The sequence below is a fragment of the Salvelinus sp. IW2-2015 genome, unplaced genomic scaffold (genome assembly GCF_002910315.2).
Source record: "Salvelinus sp. IW2-2015 unplaced genomic scaffold, ASM291031v2 Un_scaffold3092, whole genome shotgun sequence".
In the NCBI taxonomy this organism is placed as follows: domain Eukaryota; kingdom Metazoa; phylum Chordata; class Actinopteri; order Salmoniformes; family Salmonidae; genus Salvelinus; species Salvelinus sp. IW2-2015.
The window spans coordinates 33,243-48,268 of record NW_019944383.1 but is presented as its reverse complement, the minus strand read 5'-3'; the positions used below and the strand labels follow the sequence as shown (position 1 = coordinate 48,268).

Here is a 15,026-nt window from a genome sequence, read left to right as displayed (position 1 = left end):
CTGTGTCTGTTCTGTGTGTGTGTGGTGTGTGTGTGTTTGTGTGTGTGTGTGTGTGTGTGGTGTGTGTGTGTGTGTGTGTGTGGTGTTCGATGTCCAAGAATGACAATGTCACTCTGATACTACGTAATGTATCAGTGATCGTGTATGTGTGAGTGATATGTCTGTCGTCTAAGTTGTAGTAGTGTGTGATGTGTGATGTAGTGTGTGTGAGTGTGTGATGTGTGGTGTGTGTGTGCCGTGATAGTTTACGTGTGTGTGTGATGTGTGTGTGTGTGTGATGTGTGTGTGATGTGTGTGTGTATGTGTATGAGAGATGAAAAGAAAACATTTGTAATACAACTAAAATACTCTAAACTAAACTGCTGCACTCCAATCCGCCAACTAATGCAGCCTCTTAATCATCCCATAATGTCCAATCTGTCACTCCACAAACAACAAATACATAAAACACACCTAACCCCAGGTTCACCATCAGAAGTGCTAACTAATACGGAACGGGCAGGAAACATGTATGAGGAACACACACAGACACAAACACACACAGGACCTCATTGGGATGACATCACTGTCAGAGACATCTCTGATTGGCAGATCTGTACAACATTGCTTTTCTCATCACCAGCTGATCCAATAGAGAGGAATGGGTAGAGAGTCTCAGTGAATGTGTCTTTAAGAGTGGAGATGAGTGTCATGTCTTTGGAGTCGTAGAAGGACACCTCCCCCTGGTCGTAGTCCAGCTGCACTCTGACCCTCTGGGGTAACTTCTTCAGGAGGAGGGTCTCTCCCATTCCATTAGTATACTTACCACTAATCAGCTGTATAGCCCAGAATCCATACTCTGGTGATGCATTCACCTCCCCCTTCCTGTCAGTTGACTCTTTAGCCACGCCCATAACCAAGGTAGGATGGTCCCCCACCTCCACCTCCCAGCTGTGTTTACCTGAGCTGAACCCCTTAGAGCCCAGAATAATTCCATACTTCATGAATCTCTCTGGGTTGTCAGGGAGCTGCTGCATTGAGTCAGTACAACTCACACTGGTCAGATCATCAGACAGAGAGAAAGAGGAGGATGCCGTGTTGGGGTCCAGAATCACAGGAGCTTCAGAACAAAGAGATATTCCACACATTATACCATGTAGTCTCTTTTCATATACACTAAGAATACAACTTAAAATAGCCTACTTAATTAAATCTATCTTACATTATTCTCCGTCATGTCCTCTCTTATCCAGTACTCACTGTGTTTGATGATCCCCTGGATCTTCTCCCAGACTCTGAACTTCAGGTTGCCCAGGTGTTTGGCCACATCTATCAGCCCCCCTGACACCAGCTGTGGATCTGGCATTGTGCACTGGGCTCTGGAATAACATTCAGGAGTCAAAACATCTGTGAGGTTGGGTTCACAACCACAGAGAAGAGAGAGACGAGAAGCAGATCACTTACCTTTCCTTCATGGTCCTGAAGTTCTGGAAAGTAGAGTATATAGTCATCAATATCATTGATTCATCTATACATCTTTGAGTTAATATATAATGTATGTCTGAGAGAGAGCAGTTCTTACCTGCAGGAATGAGATGTCTTCATCTTTCAGCTCCCCCTCTATGGTTCTGATTGTGTCTGAAAGTGATGATATCTCTCTGTTCATCTGCTCTATCTTCTCCTTCATCTTCTGYCTCTTCTGCTTCTCTTCCTCTTTCAGAGCAGCTATCCTGGCCTCCTCTTCCTCTCGTAGAAACTGGTGAAGTTTCTCAAACTCCTCCTTAATCTGCTTCTCTGTGTGTTGGGTCTGGCTCTGGAGACAGTGAGCAGAAAATTTCATTCTACAATTATTATCAGAATAAAATCCAACACGTAGGCTACAACTGAAACAATACATGCTGTACTATTGTAACTTTGCATAATTTATACTAACCTTAATGTGCACTGCAGTTTGATCACAGGTTTGTTTAACTTTATTAAAGACCTTCAGCTTCTCCTGTAAGGGCTTCAGGTCAGTCTGGAGTTCCTCCTGGAATGAGACAGAACCTCACTGAGGAGACAACCTCTGGACTCACTTTATAGGAGAGAAAATGTCTGCACAACAACTTACATTTTTTTTGTCATGAATCTTGTTCTGGAGGCAGATCTGCTGAGTGGTCACTAGCTGGCACAGCCACAACGTCATAATCTTATTTTAAACCTAACCCTAACCTTAACCACACTGCTAACTATAATGCCTAACCTTAACCTCAAACTAAGACCAAAAATCAAATGTTTGTTTTAATTAATTTTTAAAACATTGCCAATTTGCCATTGCAGCTGGCCCATCTAGTGGAAATCACTCAGTTCTGCCTCCAGGGAAAGATTCATCTTTCATTCCTGACAATAAAAGTAAACCTGTAACTGTACACTACTTCTCTATCACTGCAGATACACTTGTTTTCAGTTTCAGGGTCAGAGATACACTATATGTTTTCACTCAGGATCTCAAACACTTCAATTTCATACAAAACAGTGATTTATAATGTATCATAATCTGAAATTCACAATTATTCAGTCAATACAAAGTGTAGAACATCTATTTATTATCTAAATGAGTCAGACTCATTAATAAAACATTGATAACTTCATGTTCCATAGTTTGAGTATTGATGTATCACATATTTTCTATCAGAATCGTTCTCCTACCTTGTGATCCTGTACAGCCTCGTCTACAGGGATACAGTCATGATCTTTATGTTTCCTTGAGACCTGACACACCAAACAGATGGGCTCTTTATCCTCCAGACAGAACAGACAGAGTTTCTCACTGTGTAGACTGCAGAGCACCTTGGACCCTGTGGTTGGTCTCCATTCCCGTAAGGCCTCACACAGGTTCTTTAGAGACAGGTTTGAAAGGGGTTGATCCTTAGAGGATCTTCTCCTGCAAACTGGACATTCCCGAGATTCCTTGTCTTTCCAGCATTCCTTTAGACAGGATTGGCAGAAGCTGTGGCTGCATGATAAGATGACAGGATCCTTAAAGATGTCAAGGCACACGGTACAGGAGAAATCCTCTGGGAGAGACGAACTAGAAGCCATTTTCTCACACGGTGTCACTCCCTGTTCTGGAATGAGATCTGAAAGTTACTTTCACTTTTACTTTTAACAACTTTCTCTCTTAAAGGGACACATTATTCAAAGCAAGTGAAGGTGCATGTAAAGGTCCGTTTTGATGATATGACCTTGTATTGGTTGGTTTAACACCCTGATACTTCAGAACAATCTAAATTAAATCCCAGTGTTGTGTTGTGTGTCAGACAGACATGAGTCCTGGAGAGATATTAAAGTTACAGCACTGAGATTAACTTTAGTCATCATGTGACTCGAGGGAGGAGTTTCAATAGTCTCACATCCTGTTTGAATTCTTAACATGCAACAAGTACAAACAGGACCAATCACAGTGGATTAACACACTGTGTACACTTTTGTCCTGTATGTTTTATACTCTCTCTAAACCATTAATATTGACCAGCACAGCACAGCTTTACCAGCTAAAAAAGGACTAAAACTGTCTTTATGTTTGTAGACCATAAAATTATAATATCAAATATCAAAATGACTTTCAAGTCTACTTTAATTTAAAAAGAGAAAAATGTAAACAGCACAATTTTTTAAATATTTTGTCCCCTGTACAAGTATAGATAACTTTGTCCTTAGTGTTGAGTAGGAAAAATGGGCCACATGTGAACAAAACAATAATTGACAGGATGAAGAGATTTAGAAGGGTAGTTCACAACAAAAATCTAAGTTTGTCAGACCTGATCACTGATGTAACAGAGGAGTCTATATTATAGAGGAGTCCATATTATAATGGAGTCCATATTATAGAGGAGTCTATACTATAGAGGAGTCCATATAATTATATGTTGTTTTGTGTTTATCTCGTATGAGATTGGATTCTTTTCTCAACTTATAATGAAGAATTCTATTTTTATAGTAGTATCCATATATATGTTAGTTTGTAGCTATATTTTATTATGTCTATTTATATATGCCTTAGGTATGTCCATATTTTATTATGAGGATTTTTGTTTTTCTTATCATACAATGATTGTGTGGTAGGCGGTGGGTCGTGGGTCGGGATATGGTATGAGATTGTGGGCTATACGTTGGATAGAGGAGGGTGGGTCGGGTGCCATGAGTGCGTGGGTGATAGGAAAGGCCATATGAGGTGAGAGGACTATAGTGGGTGGTAGTTGGGTGATAGAGCGAGTCTATATAGTATAGGAGTCATATACTTAGAGGAGTCATTATAGAGGAGTCCATATTATAGAGAGTCATATTATGAGGTCACTATTAGTCATTATAGAGGAGTCATATACTATAGAGGATACTTATAGAGGAGTCTCTATATACTTAAGAGGAGTCATTATTAATAGTCTATATTATAGAGGAGTCTATACTATAGAGAGTCCATATTATAGAGGAGTCCATACTATAGAGGAGTCCATATTATGAGAAACATCATACTATAATGAGAGTCCATATTATAGAGAGTCTTATAATAGAGAGTCCATATTTATAGAGGAGTCTATACTATAGAGGAGTCCATATTAGAAGATCTCATATTATAGAGGAGTCTATAGATATTATAGGGGTCTATATTATAGAGGAGTCTCATACTATAGAGGATACCATATTATAGAGGAGTCCTACTATAGAGAGTCCATTATAGGAGAGGAGTCCATATTACAGGGATCATATTATAAGGAATATAACTAGAGGAGTCAATACTATAGAGGTATCATTATAGAGGAGTCTATACTATGAGGAGTCTATATTCACTATAGAGGAGTCATATTATAGAGGAGTCTATATTATAGAGGAGTCTATACTATAGAGAGTCTATATTATAGAGGAAGTCTAAATTATAGAGGAGTCCATATATAGAGAGGTATATGCTATAGAGTATAAGGAGTCCATATTATAGGAGGTCAGATACTATAGAGGAGTCTATTATAGAGTAGGAGTATATTATAGAGGAGTCCATATTATAGAGGAGTCTATACTATAGAGGGGTAGTCGATTTGATGTATCGAGGTAGGGTATTTATAGAGTCCATATTATAAGGAGTCTATATTATAGAGGAGTCTATACTATAGAGGAGTCTATATTACAGAGGATTCCATATTATACCTAGTTGACTACTTGACTATGGGTTGTAGCCTCAATGGTGCTTCCCATGCTGTCAGACGCTATAATGACACAGATATAAAGACGAGTCCTCTATCTATCTCTATGTTTAGCAGCCAGGTAGATGGTCCATGTTAGAGGAGATACCAAACACAATGTAAGTTAAATGTGTTGTGCTAATGAGGATATGAGCTGTATAAATGCAATGTGTTGTTACCATTTACAACCTGCAGGGTTTATGGCAACAGCCATGTCCTCTTGAAGGACAATAACCATCATCATCTTCATACATATTGGTCCATATTCCTGATCAAGGCAGACAGACACATTATTTGGATACATATGTATGACCAGTTAGCAGAGTTCAGTCCATGACAGAATATTCTGATTCTCTTTGTCCACAGTTTGTAGAGTCCATTCATCCTACTGTTGACCAATAGGATAGAGACGTTGTACCCTTAATGAGCCAATCCTTCAGCAGTAAAATTCCACTGGGGAGGGTAGAAAGTGTGTGTGTGTGTTAGTCCAGTCTGAGAGGCTCTCTGTGCTGTTATGTTCTCCTAGATGTCGTTCTGTGTTGGGGAGAAGAGAGCTGCTAGAGATCCAGTCTCACTGGGCTCCACAATGTCCCTTTTCTCCAGCTTGGGCTTCTTAAAGAGAGATGGGAGATTTCTGATATGTACCTCCTTTTTAAACTGCTGGCCCAGAACTTTCTGTGTGGAGGAGAAATCAAATACAGTTACAATCTGTCTGGATAGAACGGTTATCTTATTATATTTGAGTGTAAGGGACCTATTTAATTAAACTTATATGAAAAATACTGCCAGCACTTTCCAACAAAGTATAACTTATATCCTATAAGTTATATCCATTTCAACAGTCACAATGGACACATTTCGGACATAATTTTTTTATTAAATAATTCTTGGTCTTCTCTGGAGAAAAACATAAAAGTGGAAGAACACCCCCATCTAGCGGTGGGAGGTGGTATTACCCCCACGGTGCCGGTGATGAGCTTCTTGAACTGGTCCTTCCTCTTCTTCTCTCCCACCTTGTGGGCAGAGCTGGGCTCCAGCACTGAGAATGGGAGTGAGGGTTGCATTTAGTTTCATTAAAGTTTGGTTCCTAGTTCCAACACACTTCCTGGAGAATCTTTAAGACTGATGACATCATTGACTAATCTTTCCTTATCTCATCCAGGTCCAGCGGCCGCCTGTAAATACTTCCTGGTTCAGTATACCTTTGGGGAGCCCATTTCATACACACCACCGGTCTCACACACACACATACAACGTGCACACACACAGCACCGGTCCACGACCTCTATATCAGCCAGCAAGGGGGGGGGGTGAAGAACAGCAACGTTGAAAAAGTAATTATATTTCTTCCTGCATCTGTTGAGTTCCCTGGACTAGACAGAGCTGAGCTGTATGTTGAAAGACCTGGGGCCTGTTGCACAAAACTAGGATAAGGGATTAAGCCAGGATATCTTGGTGACCTGGCTCAATTGATCCGTAATCCGGTTGCACTAAAGATGGATAGGGGCAGGAGATATGTTATGGTAATAATTACCATGGAGATTTTATTCTGTGGAGCTAGCCTGCCCAGACCAGGCTAAATTCCAGGATCTATTTAATCTCATCCCAATGTCAGTCAGCAGTCACACAAATGGAAACCAATAGTTATTTCACTGGTCCATCTATACATTGTTATCACATATAACGAGCCCACTGTTATTATTTAAACGTTTGTGATCATTAATTTCAATGATATTTGGATAAAAACTGATTTTTGATGATGTTGCTATCATTAGATAATTTACAGTTTCCCATAGACTATAAGGCTATATATAAAATGATAGAATATTAGGGCCACAGAGGGGAAAAAACACAAGTCATAATATGTAACCAGTTGTTTTAAAGGAGGACAGTTGTTAAAATGACAGAATGGGGGCATTTCGTGAAATTGTACTTCAGTATGGTTTCATAAACAAAGACATGCTGATGTGCCAGAATATTAAGTATCACATTGTCATAGTATCAAAACTGTAAAAACAATATGTAGCTTTTCTGCAGAAAGAACCAGCCTCATAAATTTAGACTTTATCCTTTTCTTCAGTGTGGCCCTAGTACTCTGTCATATAAACAAATACACATTCCATATGAATATAAAAACACAATGTGTAACATTATGTTCCTTTATTGAATAAGGACAAAAACAAGCAGGTAAACCATCAGCCCTTTCGAAACTGAAGTCACAGTGACTCTACAAGATGGAAAGCACAGAATCCAAGCATATTATACAAAATGATACATACACACAAAGGTCTGTATATAACACACCCTGCATGTCTGCACACTAAAATAAATGCAGGACAAATCCACACATCAACTGAACAGACAAATGAATGGATGCAGTAGCTCCCCTGCAGCCTTGTATTACACACAGTATACCGCACAAACATCATAGAGGCCAAATTCGTCAAAAAACGAACCCAAAAAACCAAATTCCTCTGCCACCGCAGGACATATTTAACCAAAATTGAAAGCACACATACTAACTAAATAATTCAACACATATTGGTCCCTCAGCAGCCGACCACTGTCGTCATCAGGGAAGATTGCCGGATTGTCCCAGTCCATTGCTGGTGGCACTCTGGGGGCCCTCTCCTCCTCAGGCAGGCCACATTGGTTGAGGACAGCACAAGCCACAGTAATATCACATGCCCTAACGGGCTGACCCTTAATTGTGAAGGCAGTGAAAGCGTGCCTTCAGGAGGCCAAAGGTCATTTCAACTCTGGCCCTGGTCCTGGCATGGGCATGGTTGTAGGCCTGCTGTGCTTCCTGGGGGTCTGTGAAAGGTGTCAGGAGAAAAAGGCTGGCAGCCATACCCCCTGTCTCCCAGCAACACACCAGAGAATTCACCTGTCAACACAAAATCTCATCATTATAACCTCATAAACACAGTGATATTCTTGACACAGCCATGATGGTTATAATAGGGGTTGTGTGGCTTACCTTGGATAGGCACTGATAGATTTCAGAGGCCGAAAGATTTCTGGAGTCTGGACTGAGCCAGGCCATTTTGCCACAACATTGCTGATCACACAGTCAGCATTGCAGACCATCTGAAATCATAAGATGAGGAATATTACACCAATCAATGCACATCACTGGCAATGCAGAGTGTTCGTCAATGGACAATATCAAAAGTTATGTTCACCTGAACATTAATGCTGTGAAAGGATTTCCTATTCACAAAATCGGCCTCATGGGCACCTGAGGGGGCTTTTATCTTATGTGGTGCAGTCCACGCACCAATGACATTGGGAAACCTGTCACACAAAGTAATGAGTATCCTACTATGGTTAACAGTTGTCCTGTAATTTGTAGATCTCTTACCTGCAATCCTATAGAACTCCTCTTTGATGTCACAGAGTCTTCTGTGGCCAGGGAAGGAGATGAAGACATCTGCTAATGCTTTGATAGCCAGACACACACTCCTTATTGTGCGGCAAATTGGGCCTTGTTTCAGCTGTTCTGCATCCCCCACTGAGTACAGGAAGGCTCCACTAGCAAAAAAGCGCAAGGCCCAAACCATTTGCTCGCACACTCAGTGCGCTCCGTGCAGGCGGTGCTTAATCCTGACCCAGTAGTCTGCATAGATACCTGATGCCATCTGCAGAAAACCTGTATCTTTCATATAGATGGTCATCTAGGGAAGGCCAGTGGGTCCAACCGGTCCCTGAAGACCCTTTCTCGCCTGAAGGCTCTCCTCAGCACAAGTGCTCTCATCCACCACATCTCGCACGAATGGGCATGCCATGCAGAGCAGAAGGAAACCATTTGGCCTTCTATAGGCTAGATGGCCACACCTGTGCTGGCTTGGCCTGCTTGGGTGTGGCAAAAGAGGGCGATGCCTTATAACGATGACTTGGTTGTACTGATTGCTGGGAAAATAAAAAAAACCTTAGAAAGATGCCACCGTCCTGTGTGCTCACAATAAGAGCTCATATGTCATGGCTCACTTGACTTTACGAGAATATACCTAATTTTTATTTTGAGCTGTGTCATCTTCTTGGAGCTGGGGAGGAAAGAAAAATAATGATTAATACATTTGTGTTACAGTAGCATACAGTGTACATTGAAGGCATATCTCACCTCCCTCTCAAGTTTTTTTATTTCAAGGTCCAGTTTCCTAATTGTCCTCTTTTTTATTTCGGACTCCAGTGCAAGATTTTCCATCTTTTTCTCTTGTACTGAATGTCTATGTCTGCCAGTTCTATTTTGCGCCGGAGGTGGTTGCCATACAACTTTCTGATAGCTTGTGAGCTCTGTGTGAACACAATACAATTAGCGCAGCTGGAATTGGCAGGAATGTGGTGTCCTTTTATTAATACGCACTATGTTGCCAGGCGCGTTTCCCACTGTATAGCATCTGGGTCCTGTAAAAGAAATTAGATTTTTTGATTTTGATGAGGACTCCTCACCATGTAGAGTAAATAGTACTTTCACAGTCTTAACATGATACCTCATGCCTTCTGGAATCCAGAGAGATGGTCTCCTCCTCATCATCGTCTCCATCATGTGCTGTTGCTGCTGCACTGGGGCCTTCACCCTATCACACATTTAATCGGATTCATATTGAAGCTAGTAGACAAGACATGCCAGGCCTACAGTATGCCTTTGATGGAGTACTCACTGGATAGCATCGTCTGGTGCTTGTGCTGGTTGCTCTAACAGGAACACAGTGCTGCCAGACACTGCAAGGCAATAGGTAACCAAAGTCAGCAGTCCAAATTGATTCAATATGAATGTGGTTGTATCCCATGTAGAGATGGAAGGACATACCTTGAATGAAGCGGGTGGCATCTTGGGAGGAACCTATGCTCGTCTCTTTCCCCCCAGGGATCCCCTCTAAGACGGGCCTGCCTTTATTTAGCTCCAAGGCCATGTCCTCTGCTGGGGTAAGGTCAGCCTTTTGGTGACCCACCACCGTGCCTTGTCTGTGGGTATTCTTTTTCACTGCTAAAACAGTACAGACAATGTGTGAGCAGCACCTTCTGGGTACAATATATGCTGTGCTTTGTTAAATATTAGTCAGGGACCATACCATTCTGCAGAATGTTCTTGTATTTGATTTGACCTGCTGCCATGTCCGTTTGGCCCGTTCATGTTTAATCTACACACACACACACACACACACACATTTAATGGAGTCACACTGCAAAAAATTACTTGGTATTTTTGTCTTGTTTTCAGTAAAAATATCAAAAAATGTATCATAGCTTTATACAGTGTGATGGAGTTACTTTACACAATTTCACTCATATCTGCAGTGCATTTCAATTTAAAATTTAACCGTTTCATAATTACAGTACAACTGCATTTTTGGAGATGTGAATTAAATATTTGAATTGTAATTGTGATGTTTCAGCGGAGCGGTGAGTGTGTAATTGTGCACTACTTACGCATTCAGGCGGTCTGCAATACTTTGCCACGCTTTTTCTCTTTGCTTTATCACTGTGGCGGTGTTGCCTTTCTTCTTAATTATATCTTTTACCTCCTCGTATGCCTCCATGAGGATTTGTGCTTCCGACGGGGAAAAGTACGCGGCTCTAGTTGCCATGGTAAATCAGTTAATCTGTGATCTGTGGCGGGGTCTATTTGAGTGAGCCGTGAGCGCGCACCTATCCAGGATTGGTTTCACCTGGCTTAATGAATCCGTGTCTGCTCATCCTGGCTTGGTCTTTGTGCAACCAATTAAGCCTGGACGCACATGTTTTGGCTTCATTGAGCTCAGCTGAGTCATTTATCCCGGATGTCTTAATTCTACTTTTGTGCAACAGGCCCCTGGTTTGAATTGAGCATTATTATTATTATTCATATACTTATGTTTGGTGTTATTATTATTATTATTATTATTATTAGTCGTATTAGTATTATTATTATTATTATTCTTGTTATTGTAATTATTGTTAGTCGTATTATTATTGTTGTTATTGTTGTTAGTCTCATTATTATTATTGTTATTATTGTTGTTATTATTAGTCTTATTATTATTGTTGTTATTATTATTATTATTAATATTTGTATTATTATTAGTATTTTTATTAGTCTTATTATTATTGTTGTTATTATTAGTCTTATTATTATTTGTATTATTATTATTTTATTTTTTATTAGTCTTATTATTATTGTTGTTATTATTGTTAATCTTATTATTATTATTGTTGTTATTGTTGTTAGTCTGTCACACCCTGACCTTAGTTCCTTGTTTATGTCTCTATTTTGGTTTGGTCAGGCGTGAGTTTGGGTGGGCATTCTATGTCTGGTGTTCTATGTTGTTCTATGTTTTGTATTTCTATGTGTTTGGCCTGGTATGGTTTCCAATCAGAGGCAGCTGTCGATCGTTGTCTCTGATTGAGAACCATACTTAGGTAGCCTGTTCCCACCTGTGGTTGTGGGTAGTTGTTGCCTGTTTTTGTGTTGGTTCACCTGATAGGACTGTTTTGTTTTTTCGTTGTTTCACCTTTGTTATTTTGTAGTTTCAGTGTTCAGTTTAATAAATTTAACATGGACACGTACCACACTGCATTTTGGTCCGATCCTTCATATTCCTCGTCAGAAGAAGAAGAACATCGTTACATAGTCTTATTATTATCATTGTTATTATTGTCATTATTGATATGATTTAAATTATTATTATTATTGTTATTATTGTTAGACTTATTATTATGATTATAATGTTTTATTATTAGTAATAGTATTATTATTAATATTATTATTAGTGGTATTATTATTATTATTTAAAAAATGTATTATTATTAGAAATTGTATTATTAGTAGTAGTATTATTATTAATATTATTAGTATTAGTATTATTATTATTACCTGAAATGGAATCTGAGATTGGGATGGAGAAAATGAAACACACTCACCTGATGCTCACACAAAAACACATGACAACACGTGCATGTAAAGAGCTACACAAATGTGCACATAAATCCACATGCTAACACACATGGTGCATATAAAGAAACACACATACTCCTATTTGTTGTGTTGGGTAGAGAGCCAGAGAAGCAGTGATTGTAGCTGCAGAGCCATTTGTTGTGGACCTGTTTGGGCTGCAGGACAGAGGAGAGGACACAGTGATGGAAGTAGAGATCAGAGATCCTCACTGTGGGGACAAGCTGCTCATTTCAGTAACAACACCTGTTTTCCTCAATGAACACTGATCCTCATTAGAAACACATGAACCACTAACAAAGCAGACCCCCAACCTTCAACCTTAAAACCAGTACCGTGTCACGTCTGTCTATCTGCCTCAAAACACAGTTTAATGGGTTGATCATGCTGTTAACTCTGTTGGTTACATGTCCCTGTAAATTCCACCAGGCACAGTATTTTTATTTATTTTTTACCTTTATTTATCTTGGCAAGTCAGTTAAGAACAAATTCTTATTTTCAATGATGGCCTAGGAACATTGGGTTAACTGCCTTGTTCAGGGATTCGATCGTACAACCTTTCAGTTACTAGTCCAACGCTCTAACCACTAGGCTACCTGCCGCCCCAAAGTATAACAGGCAGGTAGCTAGAGGTCTAGTTGAGTGTGTCAGCATGACCAGATTCCACAGCACATGGAAGTGACAGCCGTGAGAGTCACAGGCCAGGAGAGAGGGAGCAGGAGAGAAGAAAGGGATGTAGAGGACAGAGAGTCGTAGGGATACAGAGAGTGACAGAGAGGATGTATGAAGAGAGAAAGCTGTTCCATAGAGAGAGGAGTGAGAGAGAGAGAGAGAGAGAGAGTAGAGAGAGAGAGAGAGGGGGGGGGTGGAGATTCACATAGGAACCAGGCTGGAAAACTTCAATCTACAGACAGAAGTCATGTTTATTCCCCTCTCTCACCCGCTTTCCCTCAAATGCTGCTTCATTGTCTCTCTTGGCAAGGGACGAGGGGAAGGTCTATTGTGCGTGTGTGCGTGCGTGGAGGTTAACCCCATAACATTATTTACAGTTTTGTCTGTCTCGTCAGGCCTCAAGGCACTCAGTACTGATAAGGATAAATACATATTCTCACTCTCCCACAGACCACGCATACCATGTGAAACACACACTCTGAATCCTGTATTGACTTTAATATCTAATTTAACCCCATAGAGTCGGTTGAAGCTCCAGTGAGTCAATCTAAGAAGAATATAAATAAAACCCCATAAAAAATGTGTCAGTTTAAACTAGAGATATCAGGGATTTTCATTGGATGAATCTCAATCCACCGAATCCGCTGATGTCGCACTTCGGTCTTCTGCGCTGAAAACGTCTGTAGCGTCTGAATGGTTTGATCTACAAACTATGGAAAGGGGAGACTCTCACAAACACGATGGTGGTCTCCATTTTGTCAGGGGACTCGTCTGAAGTTGAACCGTGGATATGGCAACTTCTGCATGTAGCGTCCAAACCGTTTAGGCAACAAACTAACGTGACCCCACCGGTAAGAAAAAATAAAATAATTGAATTTAAAAAATGAATGGAAGTATGAAGATAGTTATGTGCCTACAAAAAATGGCTAAATATGTGTAAAAATGTATACAAAATAAATTTAAAATAAATACATTTCCTGAACTTTCTTTTATCTCCAGATGTAGGACAATGTCAAGAGAATTTTGTTCTCAATGTTATAAACTGAACTTCAATTGAACTACTCTGTCTGTTACTAAGAATTTGTAAGGTTCTTATTGAAATGAACAGACAGAGGCCCAGTCTACAATAGTCAGCAAGTCAAATGTTTATTCACGGGAACGTTCTCCTTATCATTTCCTGTACATTGGTAATATTACCTCACATTTCATCATAAATGTCCCTCCTCCTCTCAGAAACAATGACAATATAGTTCACAAGTCTTCTCCTTCTCATACATAGCCTGCCACCTGTTATACAATCTACTACAAGCCCAAGGTTTCTCCCCTCCTGGGTGGGGAGAATTCCTTCCCTGTTATCAGTTCCACAGTGGTCACAAGTTGTCTGCCACAGTTCCTTTCTGCTAACGTCCATATTTTTATGGACAAACTGATTTATCATTATACAGAGACAGGGTAGAACTATGTAGTTATAGTTCTACGTTAAATGTATACAGCATTTAGTCATTATTCATAAAATTCATAAAAGCAAACACTTCAAACCATGTTCTGTTTTTCCATTTATGCATGTGTTTACTCTGTACTATAGTAGATTGCCTCCATGCAGCCCCTATAGAGCAGAGAGCATTAACCTCAACTCAACTTCTGTCCCCCCAGCATCACAAAGGACTGTGTATTTGTGTGTGTGTGGTGTGTGTGTGTGTGTGTGTGTGTGTGTGTGTGTGTGTGTGTGTGTGTGTGTGTGTGTGTGTGTGTGTGTGTGTGTGTGTGTGTGTGTGTGTGTGTGTGTGTGTGTGTGTGTGTGTGTGTGTGTGGCGTGCGTGCGTGCGTAAATACATACAGAATTTATATTTATGACATCACCTAACAAGGACTTGGGCATTAGTGGATTGTTGGTCCTTAGTGGTGGCTAGGAGGAGGTTAGTCTCCAACTTCTCTCCACACAATGAAATGAACACTTCTGGTTTATACACACCCGGCTTGGCTCTATTTATCCTGTCTCTGCACAGCTCACTGTGTCTAACCCTCCACTTCATCTCTTCCTGCTCTGTGGTGAAACCATCCCAACATCAAACTACAACAGAACCTGAAGGTCCCTGGAACCCTAATCTCTGTCTGACAGAGAGAGGTGGGAGAAAGGGAGAGAGCGTGAGAGATGGAGTTGAGAGAGAGGGTACTGTGCAAAAGAAGAGAGAGGGAGTTTGTGCTCCATCCTTACCATGTCCTTTAAC

The 15,026-nt window shown here is 40.4% G+C and overlaps 1 protein-coding gene across 1 annotated transcript; it reads right to left on the bottom strand.

Annotated features, from left to right (window-relative positions):
* Window positions 1-524: 524 nt before the first annotated feature.
* LOC112075326 (nuclear factor 7, brain-like) lies at window positions 525-3,296 on the bottom strand. Its single transcript, XM_070440872.1, has 6 exons — window positions 2,668-3,296; window positions 1,913-2,008; window positions 1,562-1,792; window positions 1,444-1,466; window positions 1,240-1,358; window positions 525-1,099 (listed from the first exon to the last, which is right to left on the bottom strand). The coding sequence occupies exons 1-6, from the start codon at window positions 3,058-3,060 to the stop codon at window positions 549-551; spliced, it is 1,413 nt and encodes a 470-aa protein (XP_070296973.1). The 5' UTR covers window positions 3,061-3,296; the 3' UTR covers window positions 525-548.
* Window positions 3,297-15,026: the final 11,730 nt, after the last annotated feature.